At 39.5% G+C, this 19,787-nt stretch overlaps 4 protein-coding genes across 7 annotated transcripts in view; 3 read left to right on the top strand and 1 right to left on the bottom strand.

The window, feature by feature from the left end:
* The first annotated feature begins 379 nt into the window (after window positions 1-379).
* On the top strand, window positions 380-3,103 carry LOC132193237 (uncharacterized). Its single transcript, XM_059613779.1, has 5 exons — window positions 380-542; window positions 748-827; window positions 900-1,105; window positions 1,165-1,355; window positions 1,412-3,103. Exons 2-5 carry the CDS (start codon window positions 769-771, stop codon window positions 1,526-1,528), a joined length of 573 nt encoding a protein of 190 aa, XP_059469762.1. The 5' UTR covers window positions 380-542; window positions 748-768; the 3' UTR covers window positions 1,529-3,103.
* A 25-nt stretch (window positions 3,104-3,128) lies between these two features.
* On the top strand, window positions 3,129-8,435 carry LOC132193229 (uncharacterized). Its single transcript, XM_059613763.1, has 5 exons — window positions 3,129-3,267; window positions 3,325-3,529; window positions 3,588-3,835; window positions 3,888-4,126; window positions 4,185-8,435. The coding sequence occupies exons 2-5, from the start codon at window positions 3,393-3,395 to the stop codon at window positions 8,064-8,066; spliced, it is 4,506 nt and encodes a 1,501-aa protein (XP_059469746.1). The 5' UTR covers window positions 3,129-3,267; window positions 3,325-3,392; the 3' UTR covers window positions 8,067-8,435.
* A 406-nt stretch (window positions 8,436-8,841) lies between these two features.
* Window positions 8,842-16,334, top strand: LOC132193227 (uncharacterized). 4 transcript variants are annotated; one of them, XM_059613761.1, is made up of 10 exons: window positions 8,842-8,944; window positions 9,781-9,945; window positions 10,009-10,202; window positions 10,262-10,461; window positions 10,517-10,664; window positions 10,717-10,921; window positions 10,997-11,241; window positions 11,293-11,531; window positions 11,583-12,480; window positions 12,541-16,334. In XM_059613761.1, the coding sequence occupies exons 2-10, from the start codon at window positions 9,887-9,889 to the stop codon at window positions 15,435-15,437; spliced, it is 5,085 nt and encodes a 1,694-aa protein (XP_059469744.1). In that variant the 5' UTR covers window positions 8,842-8,944; window positions 9,781-9,886; the 3' UTR covers window positions 15,438-16,334. The 4 variants fall into 4 exon arrangements, with proteins under 4 accessions (XP_059469744.1, XP_059469745.1, XP_059469742.1 ...); XM_059613762.1 differs by having other exon boundaries at window positions 11,583-15,024; window positions 15,086-15,219; XM_059613759.1 differs by having other exon boundaries at window positions 11,583-16,333.
* A 126-nt stretch (window positions 16,335-16,460) lies between these two features.
* The window catches only part of LOC132193232 (tyrosine-protein kinase transmembrane receptor Ror2-like), a 41,968-nt gene continuing 38,641 nt past the window's right edge, over window positions 16,461-19,787 (bottom strand). Inside the window, exons 4-11 of the mRNA XM_059613770.1 lie at window positions 19,510-19,712; window positions 19,115-19,385; window positions 18,509-18,751; window positions 18,115-18,329; window positions 17,904-18,062; window positions 17,517-17,848; window positions 17,241-17,460; window positions 16,461-17,012 (exon numbers count right to left, since the gene is read on the bottom strand). Of these exons, the coding sequence (XP_059469753.1) occupies window positions 16,719-17,012; window positions 17,241-17,460; window positions 17,517-17,848; window positions 17,904-18,062; window positions 18,115-18,329; window positions 18,509-18,751; window positions 19,115-19,385; window positions 19,510-19,712 (1,937 nt within the window). The 3' untranslated portion in view covers window positions 16,461-16,718. The remainder of the gene's footprint in view (window positions 17,013-17,240; window positions 17,461-17,516; window positions 17,849-17,903; window positions 18,063-18,114; window positions 18,330-18,508; window positions 18,752-19,114; window positions 19,386-19,509; window positions 19,713-19,787) is intronic.

Here is a 19,787-nt window from a genome sequence, read left to right as displayed (position 1 = left end):
GCGATAAAATAATTTAATAAATCTCAAGATAATAAAGTTTTTAGCGGTGTTTTTAGTATTTTCAATCGCTTATCATTGCAATAATATGTGTTCTTTAAATGTCTTCTTAAATCAAATTAATTAATTGATTTAGAATAAATTCTATAAAACACAATATGCTTTTTATTTTTGGCTCGAAATAATTACCCGTTAAAAATCCTCATTTGGAAGATGGAGCTATCTGGCGGTCAAAGATCTTAGGTCCTGTGCTTTTCGACAGAGCGCGTGAATGTGGGAAGCAAGAGGAATATTATCTTGTCCTACAATAACCAAACGCCTGCGCTTTAGCTTGGAATTGGTATCCTCGAGTGCACCAAAAAAGGGTTAGAGGCGCTGGTGCTCACAGTCAGCCAGTTGGCAGCCGAGCCAGCTTGGTTAAGGCTGGGCATTTTTGATACTGTTTACTTTTGTATGGAGACGATATGCCGGCGATAGCAAATAAAATTCTAATTACGCGAGTGGTCACGTGCTGATGGTGGAAATCAGAAAATCAACTTAAATCTGTAAGTTTCTCTCGTAATTTACGTACATTTAATGTATTTAAAATCTGAATTATTATTTTTTTATGCTTTCTACCAAAGGCATATGTATGTCTCATATAGACTTTGCATATACATAAGACCTTAATATTTAACTCCGACTTTCCTTGTCGTTCAGTGAAGCATAATTGTCTTTCCTCTAGATTTCAATAAGCTTTTTCTTTTTAAGGGCACTCGAGACACGTTGAAAATGTCGGATTGTTTAAAAAACTTTGGTTACTTCTCGGACGCAAGGACCACCCCGGCAAGGTAAACCATTTACATTACTCGACATTGAAGTATAGTTTTTTTTGCGGGATTTTAATTTTAAATTCTTTGCAGAACGTGGGTGCTCGCCATCCACCACACGTTTGAAGGCACCGATGACCTCAGAAAAGGCAATGACAAAGACGTAGAGAACCTGAAAAACGCCTTTTCAAGAAGAAATTGCCTATTTAAGGATCTGAAGTCAAAAAAGAAAGATGAAATTCTCGAAACACTATCGAACCAGGAAAAATTATTACAACTATTCACAGAAAAAGAGCAAAGTTAGTTCAATGCTTAAATATATTATTTTAGAAATAATTAAAAATCAATTTGAAAAAAGGATCTCAAGATGACGCGCCTGATGTTCTATTTGTATTCATTTTGTCTCATGGAAGGATCGGTGGGATCATCGAAACCGATCAAAAAGACGCCACAACAGGAGATTTTGAGGCCTACTACCAAAAGGACGTGTGGGGAGGCCTATCAGGAATGACTTGCCTCCAGCAGTGCTTAAAAGTGCTTTGTCTCGGAGTATATACTAAATTTAATTTTTTTCTGATGACTTCATGGATTGTTTGTCATTTTAGCCATGCAGGGGTTCTAATAGTGAACTGCGGCTTCCTGGAGACGCAAAAACTTTAAGCTCAACAAAAGGCAAAAATGTTGAGCAGCCAATATGGGTATCAAGTGTGTTATGTTGGTGACTAATGTATATATTGTACCGTTGGTAACACTGTAATAAAGTCTAGAATTATCTTGGAACCCGAACCGACCGGACGTGTTATTCCGTTCTCCGCACTGTACAAGCGGCCAGAGGCCGCCAGGGCCGGCAAGTGGCCGCCCTTGTAACACCTCAAAAACAGGCCACCTCCAGACGTAACAAATGGCGACGAGGAAAAACTAACTTCGGTGAAGGAGGAAGAGGTGAGTGGAGCGAGAAAAGTGCGAGACGGCGACCACGTGCAGCGTGTGGTGATTCCCCAAAATTGGCTTGGGTTGGTGTCCGGAGGCGGACCTGTCCGGCACCAAAAGAGACTTCGAAGGAGCCAACGAAGAGTTTCCGGCGGGAGGAAAGTCGGGCAAGAAGAAATTCTCCGCGTGAGGCTGCGAAAAGCCGGGCGTTACATCAGCCAACAAGGTGAGCTGAGCGTCAGCAGACGTTTTCAAGTCGAGGCGGCCAGCCGGCGAAGTGTGAAAGTCGGTTTGGCCAGAGATCAAGAGTCCCGCGGCCCAGAGTGTTTGCGAGCGAAATCGCAGCGGCAAGAGAAGGGTGAGCAGAGTCGCCTGCCGCAGAGTACGAAGCGTGACAGCCGTTCCTCGGACAAGGGAAGAGGACGGTGTGTGTCGGGGCGTCAGGGAAGGGCGTCGCCGAAAAGGGTCGGAGTGCGACCCAGTGAAGAGCTCTCCCAGGGTGGGAAGCTCACCGTGTTCGTCACCTTCAAGAAAAAGGGCCAGAAGGGAAAGGAGGAAGGAGGAGGACTTGGGCTCGTCATCGTGAGTTCGAGTGGAGAGAGACCACGAGCCAAGTCTTGTCTTCAAGTGCAGAGTCTGCTGAGCGCAAAGAAAGCAAGAAAGAGGAAAGAGAAGGGCGAGATTGAGTCCAGGGAAAACCAGCGGCCACCAGACAGAGGACGTGTGGCGCTGTCGTTCGTACGAGAGAGACGCCAGGAGGAGGCAGCCGCCTTCTCTGGCCAACGTGTGAGTGACTCGGAGGGTGCAACCGTATCCTCGAGCCTTCGACCTGAGTTGAGGGGATCTCCTCAGGGGTCGTTTAAGAAGTGCCAGGCGAACAAGAGCCTGAGGTGAAAATTCCTGAGATGAGGAGGAGAGAAAAGAAGAAAATCAGCAACTGGAATTTCAGGCCGTATCCAGATTGCGTGAACATTTTTCGGTGAAAATAAGTTCAGTGAATATTTGAGATTGAGAAGGATTTTAAGAGTTCAGAGTTGAGAAAGTTTAGAGCAAATTTGAAAATTCAAAAGTTGAAAGTAAATTCAAAATTTCTAGTAAATTTCAAAATTGTAAATTTTGTAGTTCCAATTCAAGAGTGAATTTAAAGTGGTTCTCAATTTGCATTTTTGTAACCAAATTCTTGTGCATTTATTTCAACAAAATTGAATTATTGATTGATTAATTGATAGCATGGCATCTTCTTAATTGTCTTAAAATAAAATAATTGAGTTTTTATCTTAGGCGGGAGATGTTATGTTGGTGACTAATGTATATATTGTACCGTTGGTAACACTGTAATAAAGTCTAGAATTATCTTGGAACCCGAACCGACCGGACGTGTTATTCCGTTCTCCGCACTGTACAAGCGGCCAGAGGCCGCCAGGGCCGGCAAGTGGCCGCCCTTGTAACACCTCAAAAACAGGCCACCTCCAGACGTAACAAAGTGCGCCAAACTGCGAGAACTTTATAATATTATATTCAACTGTGGAATGTATTTGTTAAAATAAACAGATGTTTACCGGGATTAAAAATAATATTCATTTTTCAGCAACAAAGGCTCAAAGGAACGCGGAAGGTACTTGGCTTGTGAATGAATTTTGTAGAGAATTGAACGCAATGGATAAAGACTCGGACTTGGCCATTGTTTTAACACGGATCACAAACCGAATTAGTTCACAAATGACAGTAGACGGCAGCTTCAGTCAAACGCCACAATTGCAAATTTTTAAGCACAAAAAGCTTATGGTCTACAGGTATTGGAAATTTAAAAATTACAGATTTGACTAAATAAAAATTTTTTTTTTAACTCAGCTATCCCTTAGAAGAGGGATCAGATGGAAAACAATGTGGAGACCCAAAGCAAGTTATTAATGTAGCTGGAAAAGACTTTTACACGTGGAGGTCACATGAAATGCTCCTCTTCAGACGAGGTCGTGCGCTTATTTTTAGCGACTTGAATCATTCAAACTTCTCAAAAAAAGCCGAAACGAGTTTTAAATTACTTGACTTTGAAACAAGAACTTACGGATTGAAGCAATTAGAAACAATTTTGAGAAACGGTAAAAACAAATTTTAATAAATAATTTGTTTGAGTAATAAGGAATCAATTAGTTTCAAGTGCGGTTGACTGCGGCCTGCAAGAGGAAGGCTGCTTTGCTGTTTGCATCTTGGCTAGGCTGATTGACAATAAAGTCGATGGGCTAACAATCTGCTCTGATGGATTGAGGATACCAGCAAACGAATTGATAAAAATGCTGATAGGGGTGAACTGTCGTGATCTGTCAGGGAAACCAAAACTGTTTTTCTTTTTGGATTCTGGGGGCCAAGAAGATGATCGGCTTGTTGCACAGGTAATTTTATTCAATATATAAAATACAAAAACATAAAAATATTTAATTTTTCTTTCAGTCTGCAAGAGAATGGGAAGTACCAGGAAACAATCACGCTGAAATTTTCACATTTGTCGGAGTGGGAGAGCATGGGAAATTTCAAATTACTAGTTTGCTTGATGCACTTCAAAATCCTTTGCTGAAAAAGAAAAACGTTCTGAGTCTGCAAGAGGTTGTTGTCAATCTCATTCGCCAAGACTATGGCGATTCAGCTTCGACAGATGGCCCTACCAAAGGCACCGAAGGTCAAATCCTGCCGCAGGTTTCAAGCACTCTGCACCACTTGCTAGATTTTCCACCTTGCAAGAATGCTTATATTAGACCCTTATTTACAATAGAAGGCGTGCAAGGTCCAGTTTCTTTTGAACAATTGAGCAAGGATATTGCAGAAACAGCCATAAAGACTGCCCTATTACCAGAGGAGCGGTGGAGAAATCGTTCTTGGTTGGTCAGTGCCCCTGCAGGAATTGGAAAGTCCGCTGCGACAAATGAAATGGCCAGGGAATTGGCGGAATTGCTTCCCGATTATCTGATAATCAAAATTACGCTAATGCAGATGTGCAACTTCTTTCTTGAAGTGAAAGATAAGGTTCCTGAACTGCGCGAGTTTTTGAAAAAAGCTTTGGAGGAAAATGAAATTGGACTTGAAAAACTCGAGGAAAAATATCTCAAAAAAGATATTTTAGTTCTCATTGATGGTTTTGATGAAATATGGGCATATGAAGAAGTCGTTCTGAAGTTCCTTAGGGATATTAATGCGGAGGATTTCTGCTTATGGATCACTACTCGCCCATACCAGCAGTCAAAACTCGATGCAAATGTGAACAAACTGAACAAGTTAGAAATAAACCCGATGAGTCAAGAGCAACAGGTGCACCTATTAAAAACTTTGCTATACAAAAATATTGAGGAGTGCGAGAAGCTCTTGAAAATATTCAAAACAAACAAAGACAAAGGCTCCACTTTTACAGGAACGCCTCTTCAATTGAAAATGGTTGCAGAAATAGCAGACAGATTAGTGGACACCGAAGGAAGCATAACTTCATTAACATCTCTCTACTACCAGTTTGTTTTCTCCAAAGTAGACTCTGCAATTTTGAAATACAACGGAACAGACACGAGCAAACCAAACTATTTGAAAATTGTCAGAGAGAGCGTGGAGCTCCTCATGAAGGCAGCGTGCAACTATTTTTACAGAGAAAATTTGCCGTCTCAAGAACTCAAGCTGTTGCGAGGAAAACAAGATGATATAAATCAACTTGGAATTGCCACTGTCACTTTTGATGGCAAAAAGCTGAAGTCCATCTACTTTGTGCACCAAACTTATGCCGAGTTTATGCTAAGTTTATTTTTCCTAGCAAAAGCTGGACACTTTACCAAGGAGCACGAACGCTACATTGAAGCAATTGAGGAAAATGATATAAATTTGAGTAGCATTTTCCTGAGAAATGAGTTTGAACAAGTGCGATTTTTCATCGACGGCTTCTTTATAGGCGCTGACTCGGAACCAAAAATTCTGAAGACGAAACTTGATGACTGCTGCGAGAAAGAGGATTTCAAAAGTAAATCTTCCGCATTGATGGCCTATGTTTGTAAAGAAGGCTTGGCACGACTCTTCAATTTACTTTTTGAGTCAGAGTATAAAAATACTTTTGGGGACATCGAAGCACAGAAAGCACTGATAAACACACCATTCACTTATAACTTTCGAAACAAAGAATACAAGTACTATCCTTTGTATGCTGCTTGCTTTACAAGTGAAGAATTGGCTCTTCATATAATTGATTTAGGAGCCGACATATCGCTTCTTGACCCGGATAAATGTTTGATAGAGGACAAAGGTACAATTCTCCACCTGGCTGCCAAGAGGGGACTATCCAAAATTATCGAGAAGGTTTTGGATGTGCTTCCTAGAATGTCGTTGGAGGTGAACCAGAACCACCAGATCCCTCTGGATATAGCAGCAGAGAAAGGCCACATTGAATGTGTCAAAGTTCTGATCGAGAGAGCCGTACCAGAAAATCGAATGATGCAAAGAAAAAGAATTTTAGGAATTGCAGCTGAAAAGGGATATTCGGATATGGTTTTTTACTTGATGGGCAATGATTTGTCTTTGCAGGTAGATTTGCATGGCACTTCCCCACTTTACTCTGCCGCTGAACATGGGCACGTTGAACTAATGCAAAATTTGATTGCCATAGCAATAGATGTGAATGTGGAGGACGCCGAAGGATACACGCCAGTCCACGCTGCGTGTAGAGGAGGAAGCGTCGAGGCTCTAATTTCACTTTACCACGAGCACGGAGCAGATTTGAAAAAGATATCAAAAAAGAAGAAACACACTCCACTACATATTGCAGTCAGCCACAATAAAATAGCGTGCGTAGAATTTTTGCTAAACAATGAAGTGGAAGTAGATGCGAAAGATGCTTGGGGTGAAACGCCTTATCATTTTGCAGCTGCCTACGGACATTTGCATTTTTTGGAAATCTTGGAAAATGCAGGTGCTAATATTTATGCAAAAAGTGTATTAATGCACAAAAAAGTGAATAATAAGCTAGAAGAACTGGGACGACTTACGGCACTGGATAGGGCATCCCTTCACGGCGAGATCAAAACTTTGAAATATTTGCTCACACGAGATTATCCTGCTGAAGTGATAACGCACTCTTTCTGGCTCAGTTTGGTCCACCACAATGACAAAGAGAAGGTTATTGACGTCATGAATGCATTTTTTGAAATAGGGTTCTCTGTCGACGCAGACTTGAAAGACGGAAAAACACCTATGATCGTTTTGGCTGAAAAGTCGAAAGAGTTTTCAGCCAAAAACCCTCTATACCGAGAGCCCTATTTCCCGGGCGATAAAATTGACATGGAACAACCGTTTTATGCTCGTCCTCGGGAAATCACTTTTGCTAACGTTATAAATGAGCAAAATTACTACATTAAACACATACAATTTTTAATCAGCAAGGGTGCAAACGTGAATGCGAAATCCAAAAACGACGGAACAGCTCTGCACATCGCCGCTGGAGCCGGAGATTTGGCACTGATGCTGCTTTTGTTGGAAAGTGGGGCAGAGGTTAATTCGAAGGACATTATTGACCAAATTCCTCTCCACGAAGCTGCCAGCAACGGACACTTGGACGCTGTTAAAATTCTGGTTTCCAAAGGAGCAACTGTAAATGCCCAATCCAAGAACTTCAGCACTCCTTTATTACTAGCCGTTAAAGGTGGTCAATCTGAGGTGGTTCGAAACCTTCTTGAAAGTGGTGCTGACACTTCCCTGACCGAAATGTTTGATTACTTTTCACCAATCGCCGTAGCCGCTAATTCAGCTCGAGAGGATTTGGTGGATATGATTTTGACCAAAGTTGCACCTGATCGAAAACAGCACGAGCTGGATGCTGCCCTTTATGGGGCACTAAGAGGTAGAAAAAAGGAATTTGCAAAAAAATTAATTGATCGTGGTGCTAATCCGACGTCTGATAATATTTGCTGTGTCCCTTTAAGTGAAGCAGTCGGTGCCGAAAGTGAAGAGAGTGTTCACATGTTATTAGAACAATTTGTAGACGAAGAAATTAAGAAAAAGGAGGCAAGTGTCGCCCTGCTGACAGCGGTAAAAAACATGAACTTGCCCTTAATTAAGTTGCTAGTCGAAAGGGCGCACGCGGACATAAACGCGACAGACTCAAACGGAACGAGTGCAGTGCTTATGGCCACGATTCGCGGCAGCAGTGAAATAGTTGGCTTTTTTTTACAGTTCGATCACTTAGATTTGGTTAAGCCATCGCAAAATGGCAATATCCCGAGACTCTTTCTCTTTAACATCAATGATAATGAAGTGAAGGAGAAACTTGACCAGAGAAGCAAGGAGCAATTACGGAGTAAAAATGCTTGAAATTTTAATGAATTGAAATCCATAAAGTAAAAAAAATTAAATTGCTTTTAGAATTATACATCTCGTTTATTCCTCAAACATTATCTGCATTATAAATTTCAACTTTCAAGTGACCTGCCTAACGTAAAGGGGAAGAGTTTAAAAAATTTCCCTAAAAGAATGCAAATATTATAAATAATTATACGTCAATTTAAATCTCAAAATCAAAGATGCACATTTCAATGCGCCGTACTAATAATTTAAGTATATTTTAAATGAAATTATTTTGGCTAATATCTTAAATCAAGCAGGCCTGCAGTCTGAAACATAATTCTTTAAAGGCACACTGCTATACTCCAGGATATTGTTTGATATTGATTCATTAAAGTGATTGAAGTTAATATTTTTATTCATAATGTTTAATTTTATCTTTAAATTGGAGATTTAATAAAAAACTTTTATTTTTTTTATATTATAGCAAGTAGTGATTTGATCAGCGATCATTGTCAGGATATTTCAAACTTAATAAAAATAAACAAATATTTCTTTTGGTGTGTATTAAAGAGAAAATTTTGTATATTTAATACTCAAAAAAGAAAGAATTATAAAATTAAAATTAATCCTCGAATAAAAGGTTAGGCATGTAATTTCAAAATTTATTTTATATCTGAATCAATTGCGACTATGGCCATTTTTTATTTACATTATGTATACAAAAAAAAAGTAAAAGAGGTGCGCAATATTTTGAAAATTTAACAACAGATGGAGCAAGCTGGTTGTTTAATTTTTTGAGGAAGTTATTAAAAACCAGCCAGGGTTTCGATGCGGCGTACACTGACCCTCCCATGATCCAAGGTAAAAGGAGGCACCGAGGCACACACTTGCAGGCAGCGCGTTAGGTGAGACTTTATTTAGGTGATGGTCAATCAGGCGATCTTGGCCTTGTTTGGTAAATAAATTTTAAAGATTAAATTCCAAGCACTAGCATTGATGTAATAACAAAATTAGCTTTGCTTTTAAACGAAATCAGTCTCTTACATGAACCAGAAAATTATATTTATTTAAAATTTTCTGAATCTTCTTAACCTGAAAAGAAAGACGTGTACGGGCCAGGTTGGCCAACACAAAGGGAGAATAATAATTAAATTAAACTCCAGAAGATTCTTTTAATTCGTATATTGTAGTAAGGCGGTGTTGTACATTCAGGATGTGTTGACATTTGAATCGGAAGTTGAAATTCGAATCGAACTGTAAAAACATAATACAATCAGTACAATGAATTACAAACATGTTATTTGAGTATTGGTAATTTGAGTGGAGGCGCCGGCATTGCTCGGCCGGCGAACAGTTTTAGGTTCGGCGTTTTGGGTTAAATTCACTGGCGGGGCCGGTGATTATGCACTTATTCACTGGGCGGGTCATTTTGCCGTCAAGGGAAATTGCACAGAAAGGTTCTTACCCCATAAGTTTGGGTTCAGGCGAAGGTTTGTTGAGTGAGCGATTGAGACGCGCGCTCCATGGCTGGCTTGGGGCGCGAGAATAAACGTGGTTGGGCGGGGCTCACATTGCATGGGAGTGCTGCAGGGTGCAGCACAGGGTGGTGGAGTAGTTTAGTCTTGACTAAACGATTTGTAGTGGGCAGCGGGAAACCGCTGACCGCTACAGACGCATGAAAAGTCTAACACATTAACAACTTTCTGAAAAATTTTACTTAATAAAGTCTCTTCCATTTTAGAGCAATTTTTCAACGTGAAGGAGACCACTTTTTACTACAAGAACGTCTCTGATAATGATTGCCTGAGGCATCTGCAAATGCTTTTTTTATATGTGGATGAACCATTATGTCAGATCACATAAAAAGCTTTTGCTTCTCGCCTGGCGGCCGCCATTGTCCTTTGAGGTATGTATATTTAAATAACGGAAATATATATCATGTCTTTTTAATTGCGGTCCTCATTTTAAGAACGTGGGTGCTTATTATCCACCACGAATTTAAGGGTTACGATGATCACAGATTTGGAAATGAAGCGGACATTAATAATTTAAGGGACACTTTTGGAAGAAGAAACTGTGTCGTACGAGATCTTGCGTCTCGACGAAAAGACAAAATTCTCTCAGTATTGAGGGAGCAGGACAAATTATTTTCTCTCTTTGACGGTAATAAATATATAAATTTTATAATACAATTTTTAATATACGACAAAATAAATATAAAGAAAATGATAGCCGACCTCCAGAGGTTTTTGTCATATTCATTCTATCGCACGGTACGAGTGCTGGAATTATAGAGACTGATCACTTAGTAGAAGGCAATGAAAAAGGTCAGGTATTTGAAACGTACCATCAGGAAGACGTTTGGAATGGGTTGAAAGGAATGAAGATTCTCCAAAAATGCACAAAACTTATCTTCTTTGGGGTATAGTTTCCTTATTAAAATATGATTCATGCAAAAATTAACATTTTTATTTAAGCCTTGTCGAGGAATTAACCAGGAATTGAGTCTGCCTCTGCATGAGCAGTGTAAAAATCTTTCTTATCAACAAGAGCAAATTCTTCCGAAATGGATTGCAACGCCGCCAAACCAGGAAAATATGATTGTTTTTTATGCCACAGTTGAATGTAAGTCTGAATTATCTTCGCACTATTTTATAAATAAAATTCAAAATGATAGCGACTAAAGCCCAAAGAAATTCCAACGGAACGTGGATAGTGATAGAATTGTGCCGAGAGCTGAATACAATGACCGATGACGTCAGTTTGCCAATATTTCTCACGCGAGTACAGAAACGTATTTGCGAACGGACTACTATAGAATCAATTTATGGTCAAACACCACAATTGCAGATCTTTAACCACACAGAACTGCGAGTCGACAGGTACCGGTTGAAAGTTTTTAAAATTAAAATTATATGCTAAATAATAAAATTCAATTAAACTATGTTTTACTTCAGTCATCCCTTGAATGAGAGTAAGGACGGCAGGAGTGGAGACTTGGAAAAAACTGTCAAGTACGAGCGGAAGGACTTTTATCAATGGAGATCAAATTCATCTTTGCTTTACCGGAGGGGTCGTGCGCTCATTTTCCACGACGTCAATCATACGAATTGGTCACGTGAAGCGGAAAAAAGCTTCCAATTTTTAGACTTTGAAACAACATCGTACAGTTTTAAGCAATTAAAAATTATCCTGACAAATGGTAAAATTTATATTAGAATTATTAAAAATAAAAATTATCCAAAACTTTTAGTCTCCAGAGCAAACGATTGTGGGCTTCAAGAAGAGGGCTGTTTTCTTGTGTGCATCATGGCTAAGTTAATTGACAGCAAAAGCGACGGACTAGCGGTAATTTGTGATGGCGATAAACTGCCTTTAGACAGCCTGATTCAAATGTTCACCGGACATAACTGTCCTGAATTGATCGGAAAGCCTAAATTATTTTTCTTTTTGAGTAATGGAGGTCAAGAGGATGATCGGTTGATTGGAGAGGTACACAACAAACTTTCGTAAAACTTTCATAACATTTAAAACAAAATTCAGGTTCCAAAAGACTGGGTGATTAGAGGAAACAACCATGGAGAAATTTTCACATTCCTTGGGATCGGGGGGCCAGAAAATCAGCACGACCTTATCAAGAGTCTGCTGGCTGAGTTGCAAAATCCAAAATTGAAAAAAGGTCTCAGCCTGCAAGAAGCTGTTATTAGTGTTGTACAAAAATGCACACCAAGGAGAGAAGAATGCATATTGCAAATTTTGCCGCAAATTTCAAGCACACTTCATTATTTGCTAGATTTTACACCTTGCAAGAATACGTACATTAAACCAACATTCAAAATTGAAGGGTACACAGAGACCAAAACTTTTGATGACTTGGTTCAAGATATTTCACAAACAGTCAAATCTCCTGAAGAAAAATGGAAGAACCGTACATGGCTAGTAAGTGCATCTGCCGGTATGGGAAAATCAGCGGCAACCAAAGAAATGTGTAAAAATCTCACCGACTTGCTCCCAGACCACCTAGTGGTAAACATCGCTCTAACGAAAATGTGCAAGTACTTTTTGAGAGTAAAAAAGAATGCATCAGACCAAGGAAATACCTGTGATTTTCTAAGTGAAGCGCTCGTAAAAAGGGATTATGAGGTTGATAGCCTTTCCGAGAAGATTGCACAGAAGAAAATTGTTTTGTTCATGGATGGCTATGACGCAGTTTGGGCGTATGAAGAAATAGTCCTAAAAATTATAATGGAAATGAACGCTCTCGATATTTGCCAGTGGATTACAACTAGACCTCATCAGCAATCAAAAATAATTGCAAACCTAAGCAAAATTAATTTTCTAGAAATAAATCCGATGACCAAAGTGCAGCAAATTCAGCTTCTTAAAACTGTACTCTATAAAAATGCAAAAGAGTGCGAGGGACTCCTAAAAATTTTTGAAAGTAATAAAGAAAACAATTCGACCTTCATGGGAACACCTCTTCAATTGAAAATGCTTGCAGAAATTGCAGACAAAGTGGTGGACACCGAAGGCAGCGCAACGTCCCTTTACTACCAGTTTGTTTTCTCGAAAGTGGACTCTGCAATCTTAAAACACAATGGTACAGATGCAACTAAGCCTGGCTATATGAACACAGTCAGAGATAGCATAGAATTGCTGATGATGGCAGCAGCAAATTATTTTTACGGTGAAAATCTGCCATCCCAACATTTAAAATTGTCTCCCAGAAAACAAAATGAAATCAACAAGCTTGGAATCGCATCAATTGAATTTGAAGGAAAAAAATTACAGTCAATTTACTTTGTGCACCAAACGTATGCAGAGTATCTGCTCAGTTTATTTTTCCTCTCAAAAGCTGGACACTTTACCGAGCAGCACGAATCCTACCTGGATAAAATTGAGGAAAATGAAATAAACTTGAGTGATATTTTACTGAGAAGCGAATTTGAGCAGGTGAGATCTTTCATCGACGGTTTTTTCATAGGCGCTGACTTCGAATCAAAATTTCGGAAGACGAAACTTGATGACTGCTGCGAAAAAGCAGATTTTCAGAATAAATCTCATGCATTGATGGCCTATGTTTGCAAAGAAGGCTTGGCAAGACTCTTCAATATACTTTTTGAGTCCGAGTATAAAAATAATTTTGGTGATATCACTGCACTGATTAACACGCCATTCACTTTCAACTTTCGAAAAAAAGAATACAAGTACTATCCTCTGTACGCAGCCTGCTATTCAAACGAAGAATTGGCTCTACACTTGATCGATTTAGGAGCCAAAATTGAGCTCCTGGACCCAAAAAAATGCCTCGTTGAAGGAAACGAAACTATCATGCATTTGGCAGCAAAGAGAGGATTAAGTAGGATAATGAAAAAATTATTAGAATTTTATCCTCAAATGAAAAATGTTGAAAAAAGCGATGGTAAAACTCCTATCGACGTTGCAGCTGAGAGAGGCTTCATGCAATGCGTCAATATTTTATTAGACGCTACAGAGCCAGAGAAAAGAATTTTAATGAGAAAAAGGGCCATGAATTTAGCTGCAATACAAGGCCACACGGATGTTGTCTTCAATTTGATGGGCGATGATTTGAAGACGGATTTGTACGACAAATCACCACTCTTCCATGCAGCATGCTACGGGCACATACTGCTAATAAGAGCATTAATTTACAGTGGCATAGACGTGAACATCGAAGACCCGAGAGGATCAACACCAGTCCATGCTACATGCGTGTTTGGAAGGTATGAAGCGCTCAAGGTTCTTCACGAATACGGTGCAATTTTGAATAAAAAAACAAAGAATACATTGGCAGAACCAATACACATTGCCTGTAGCCGTTCTCAAAGCGGGAGAAAGGATATATTGGATTTTCTCTTTAAAAACGGTGTCGACGTTGACGCAAAAGACCATGCTGATGAAACTCCATATCACAAAGCTGCTGCAGTGGGGCTTATAGACGTCCTGAAGAACCTGGAGGAAGCAGGCGCGAATGTTTATGCCACGAGCAAACAACAGGAATGTGTAGATAATGACGGAAAAAAATTTATATTAGGTAAATTGACCGCTCTGGATAGGGCCGCAATTAGTCCAGATCCCAGCGCAGTATGCACGAGACATCTACTGCAGCACAATTACCCATTGGAGTTAAAAAAACATGCTTTGTGGCTTGCAATCGTGGCACCAATAGCAACATATAATAATTTGGAACACAAATTAGGTGCATTTTTAGATAATGGAATTCAAATCAACGAGGAATTGGTCGATGGCAAAAATGCACTTATCTTGCTAGCAGAAAAGTCGGGAGAATTCAATAAAAGGTTGCCAGGGTGCAACTTAAGAACGATTGATGACGAAGAAATTGAGAAAGAGGCACCGTTCCATCCGCGGCCCTCAGATATGACCATTCGAGAAACATTCCTGGAACCAAACTGGTTTTCTTTGTGCATTAAAGTTTTGATCAACCGAGGTGCGGACATAAATCTGCAGAGCAAATATTTTGGTGGGGCTTTACACATCGCTGCCAAGAGCGGAGACATTGAACTGATTCGCTTATTGCTTAAGAACAAGGCTTTTGTTAATTTGAGGAACGACGAGAAGCAAACACCTTTGCACACAGCAGCCAAATATGGACGCCTGCGAGTTGTTGAAAGTATCCTCTTGAAACCAGGCATCGAGATAAACGCTCTGGATGAAAATAACTACACTCCCTTGGCGCTTGCAATTTCAAAGCGTCAAAAAGCAGTGGCAAAATATCTCTTATCGAATGGAGCAGATGCGGGGCTTCCAAGAAAACCTGCTGAGAGCAGGCCTATAGCCGTAGCAGCAAGCACTGACCAAAAGGATTTTGTCCAATTGATTTTAGACACAGTTCCAATGGAAAGAAAACAAATGCACTTGGATACTGCGCTAAGAGGAGCAATATTTGATGACAATGTAAAAATGGTGAAATATCTGATTCAAAAAGGGGCAGATCCAACGTCAGGTAACATTGTTTGCTTCCCTCTGTTGTATGCAATTAAAAAGTTATCGTACAACTCTGCCAGGACTATAATTGGTCAGTTCGACAATGAGTACAAGGACCGTGAGACTGCTTCTGCATTAATACAATCAGTGTCACAAAATGATTTGTCCGGCGTCGAACTCCTTCTTGAGGAAGGCGTTAATGTAAATAAGGCTAACTCAAAAGGTTTAAGTGCGATGTTGATTGCTACTATCTACGGATTTGAAGATATAGTGGATTATCTTTTGAAATTTGATGAATTAGACCTAATCACGCCCTCTAAAGATGGAAATGTTCCTCTGCTTTTCATAGGAAATATTAAATGTTTGACGATTAAAGAAAAATTGCATTCAAGAATCTTGCAACAATTAGAAGAAAAAAGCAAAAAATCATAGTCGTATACATCACAAATTTACAGTAACTATATCCAATGTTTCAACTTTCAACTCTGTATTGAAAAGAAAGCCCTCCAGATCTGCTCCAGATGATATTCTCATGTCTGTGTGAAATACTTAATGTAGTTTATGAATAAGAAATAAAATTTTTACAGTTTAAAATAAATGATAATTGGAATTTGAAGTCCCTCGGCTTGTTTTGCATTCACTAATTATATAAGCCGAAAAACAACAAAACAAACCTAGTTGAATTAGGTGAAAAATATTGATGATAAATATTCTACATTCTAAGAATAATTGAAAAAAAGGTTTTAATTTCTTCTTGGCAGCAAGATAAAAAGTACACACATTTTACTTCAAAAAGAGCAACAGAGATTTTATTTGAATTACTCCATTTTATTTTTGTGGTAGAATTTCACTCCTTTTTACTTTTACAATCATCTTACTTGGATTATTACTTCTGTGGATAAATGCGTTCAGGCTGCGATGAATTGTTGTACAAAAGTGTGATGCTGCATTAATTTGTGAGACAGTCAGTCATGCTACACGATTTTTGCTTAATAGTGAGATTCAAATATATTGCCTACATTTTTGTGTTTACTGCGGACATCGATTCAACAACGGGTGTACTTTTCGTGATATGGCTTTCATTTTTTCCACAAGAAATTGTACAAATTGTTTATTAATTCAGGACCAGAGCATCAGTTTTGCATTTGCTTCTTACACGAAATACCAACGTACGCTGTATAGTGATTACTGTCAGTACGTTACGTACACAAATACACGAGAATATATATTTACAAATCACATTCAATACACAATGTGTTCCCATTCACTTGTAAAAACTAAATAAAATAGCAGCGTCGATAGAGTAAAAGAGAAAAAAAAATGATTAAAATTAATAAAGTTGAGTGCAAAAATGGCACAATCTTTGAAAGGTAAGGCAGTAAGTAGTTGCGTTATCTGACTAAAGTGGTGATGGTAAATGAATAAAAATTTTTATCAAAAACCAAAGATCACAACTTGAAAAAAAAATCCGCTTTAAATTATAAATGCTGTTCAGCACAGAGCTGCCGATAAGAGTTTCGCACAACCTATCATCAAAAATAGCACAAGGAGATTCAAGTTGACTCTTTGTTGGTCGAGTTTTTTTATATATATTAATCCTCAGTCACTCGTTACGTAAATGATGCCTTTGCAAAACTATTGAAAAATAAATGCAGGAAAAGAGACTTGTGAGGTAATTGGCCGCAGTTAACTGCAAAGGAGGGTTTTGCCTCCTCAGACGTGCACCCTGGGAGGGTAGCGGTAGCTGAAGGCGCGCTCCAGCTCCGTCTGCAGACCGTCTAGGGTGCGGTGGACGACGCGAAAGGGCGGTCGACCCGCTGGCTTTCGGTGCCAGCACATTTTCATCAGCTCGTAGACGGGCTTGGGAGTGTTGTCGGGGCAGTGGAGGACGTTGCCCTCTTTGATGTACTTGACCACCTCTTCGTGGGTCATGCCGTAGTACGGCTGAAGTGCAAAGGAGAAAATCTCCCACAGGCACACGCCAAACGCCCAAACATCAGATTCGACCTTGAATTTTTGCATATTTTAGTGTTCTTTAAAACAGGGCAGTATATTATGTTATGCAACTGCATGCAAAAGCAAATCCGAAGAAATTGTCCGAATAATAAAATTAATCAATTGGAATAAATTTTGAGAGCCAAGAATGATAAAATATGGGTTTAATTAAATCCAGAAAATGATTCAATCCTAGCTCACAGTATATCAAAAAAGAGAAAAAAAAAATGCTCTACTTACAGTGTACTTGTTGTATAGGATGGACTCTAGGGGCATCCATCTGATGGGAATGGCGTCATGTTCATCCCCTTTGTAATAATCCTGCAGGTATATTTTCTGTGAGAGACCAAAGTCGGCAATTTTGACCACCATGTCATCGTCGATCAAGCAATTTCGAGTTGCCAAATCTCGGTGGACAAATTTGCGGTCCGACAAGTAAACCATCCCTTCTGCCACTTGTCTGAAATGAGAGACGAAATAAGAATTTGACATTTTTTCAAATTAAATTCAATTAACCTAGCTATGTTGATGAGGTCCAGGTGATTTAGTTGCACATCCTTGAAGTGTTCGCCGTCTCCGTCGGAGCTGCGTACAATGTAGTTGCTCGGAGAACAAGATCGGAGGAACTCGTTTAGGTCGCCACGGCCCATGTACTCAAAGAGGAGGCACATGGGCCTGCCGATGGCGCACACACCCAGAAGTTTGACTATGTTTGGATGCTCGAATTCCGATAGGAGACACGCTTCTCGCTCGAAATCTTCCATCAGGTCGCCCGAAGCCTCTTCTTTCAACATTTTGACGGCGACCAGGGTGAATTCCTCCCCTTTGACTAAGCCAGGTGCTTTTGCCTGTGAGGAAAGGATTAATAATTTAATTTGAAAAATATTAATTTTAATAATTTACTTGGAAAACTCTTCCGAAAGCACCCTGTCCCAAGTCCCTAATATAAATTATGTCATTTCTTGGAAACTCGAGTTTCTCCAACTTGGGATTGAGTTGGGCGCCAGTTCTGTGGTACGCCATGTTGCTGGGCAATTTGTCCAAATCAATATCGGTCTCTTGCTGCAAATGAAATAATTAGATTTTGTTTCAATTGAATCAATTTGCGGCAAACCTGTCCAGTACTTGCGGCGTCATGGGTGTTTGTAGGGTTGTAGCCGGTGCGTTGCTTGTAGATGCGGAAGCAGAGGGTGAGCAGCAGCAGGAAGAGCACCAGACCCGTCAATGACAGAGCGGCCACCACCGAAATGAACTTGGTCGTCATTAGTGAGTCGAGGGTCATTGTTCGCTTCTCCTCGTACTCAACTTTGGTAAATTCTGTTGAATTATCTGAAATAAAAAAGTTAATAAAAATATTGTACATTATTGAAAAGTTGTTTTTATTTTCTTTTAAAGTTTTTTTTTTTTTTTTGAAATTTACAAAATATGAAAACTTTTTTGTTTCAATAATAACTTAAATATTTTTTTTTACAAAAAGTAAAGAAAATTATTTCTTAACAAATTCTCACCACAGATAGGTATGTCGCAGTGCTGCCAGCGCATGGTTGCGTCCATGGTGTAGCACCACGGGCTGGGCTCTTCACCACCCGCGTTACGGCAGTAGTTCTCAGCATTCTGCACCTCCGGGAACACCTCCGGCGGGCGGTTGTGTGAGTGCGGCTCCTGCGAGTCCCACCGTTGGCACGCCATGCCATCCTTGGTCACGTTCATCGAGCCCAGATAAAAGCGGCCACGACCGCGCACGCACTCAGCTGGAAATCAGGATTTATAGCCAGTTGTCTCTCAAGATACAAAAAAAGACTAGCTTTGCATGCAAAATAAATTATAGGTATCATGAACGCGTGAATGATGTTATTTTTTTATAGTTAAAACAGAATTAATTACTTTTTCATTCTTTTAAAAATATGAAAACTCACAAATATTAAAAATTTGTAAAAATAATAGTTTTGATAATATCAAATTTAAGTACGGAAAAAAATCAATAAATTTTGTGTAGCAAACTAAAAATTAAATTTTTAATACAATATTAAAAGTTTAAATTTTATCCACTTTAATTTTAATAATATTAAAGATTTTTCAAATTAAGAAAAAGAACTCATGAAATTTCCACTCACTTGTGACTTGATCTTCCTGCACAGTGGTAAGTCCAGCGTGCGAACACTTTTCCGGCTCCTTAAAACTGGGCAGGGTCGAACACTCGGGCAGCACAAAGTGGCCTCTGGACCTGAAGAAAACGCCACGCTGCTTGTTGTCCTCAATGAGCGCCCAGTCATTGTAGCAGAACAGGTCCTTGACGGCCACGCAGTCCTCCTGGCACAGGGGAAGTCCCACGGGATAGCCCTCGTGGATCTGGCATTGTGGGAATGCATAGGTGCACAGCAGTTTCTGCAAAAAGCGAAATTTTAATTATTATTTTTTTAAAGAATAATTTAAATTTCTTTAGATGATTATTTAAAGTCAAGAAAATTTGATTTAAATGCAATGAAATTTATAAAAATTATTAATTTACCTCGGCTGCACTTCGGCAGGGCTCTTTCAGGTTGTCAATCATCTCGTCCCAGAGACCGGTGGTGATCTGCTCATTCAACCACCCGCCCGAATTGTCATGACTGATGTTGAACCACACAAGTCCAGAGCCGTGCAGATAATTCTTGCAAATTTTGCCATTGTATGGTGCACAGTAGCCGCGAGGAGGTGGTAGAGGTCGTCGAACTGAAACACAAATTTGTCAACTTTTAGATTTTTTCAGTTTTTATCTTATTTAATGATGTTTTTTTCTATAAAAAA

This window comes from Neocloeon triangulifer, unplaced genomic scaffold (genome assembly GCF_031216515.1).
Source record: "Neocloeon triangulifer isolate White Clay Creek 2 clone unplaced genomic scaffold, ASM3121651v1 ptg000003l, whole genome shotgun sequence".
NCBI lineage: Eukaryota > Metazoa > Arthropoda > Insecta > Ephemeroptera > Baetidae > Neocloeon > Neocloeon triangulifer.
Note: the sequence above shows the minus strand (reverse complement) of the source record. Positions and strands in the feature narration are given on the sequence as shown.

Coding starts and splice junctions, on each gene's coding strand:
- LOC132193229 (XM_059613763.1), top strand. CDS start 3,393: ATGGATAAAGACTCGGACTTGGCCATTGTTTTAACACGGATCACAAAC. Junction 3,836..3,887: donor AGAAACAATTTTGAGAAACG/GTAAAAACAAAT, acceptor GGAATCAATTAG/TTTCAAGTGCGGTTGACTGC. Junction 4,127..4,184: donor ATGATCGGCTTGTTGCACAG/GTAATTTTATTC, acceptor TTTTTCTTTCAG/TCTGCAAGAGAATGGGAAGT.
- LOC132193227 (XM_059613759.1), top strand. CDS start 9,887: ATGTCAGATCACATAAAAAGCTTTTGCTTCTCGCCTGGCGGCCGCCAT. Junction 10,203..10,261: donor ATTATTTTCTCTCTTTGACG/GTAATAAATATA, acceptor ATAAATATAAAG/AAAATGATAGCCGACCTCCA. Junction 11,242..11,292: donor AAAAATTATCCTGACAAATG/GTAAAATTTATA, acceptor CAAAACTTTTAG/TCTCCAGAGCAAACGATTGT.
- LOC132193237 (XM_059613779.1), top strand. CDS start 769: ATGTCGGATTGTTTAAAAAACTTTGGTTACTTCTCGGACGCAAGGACC. Junction 1,106..1,164: donor ATTCACAGAAAAAGAGCAAA/GTTAGTTCAATG, acceptor ATTTGAAAAAAG/GATCTCAAGATGACGCGCCT. Junction 1,356..1,411: donor TAAAAGTGCTTTGTCTCGGA/GTATATACTAAA, acceptor TTGTCATTTTAG/CCATGCAGGGGTTCTAATAG.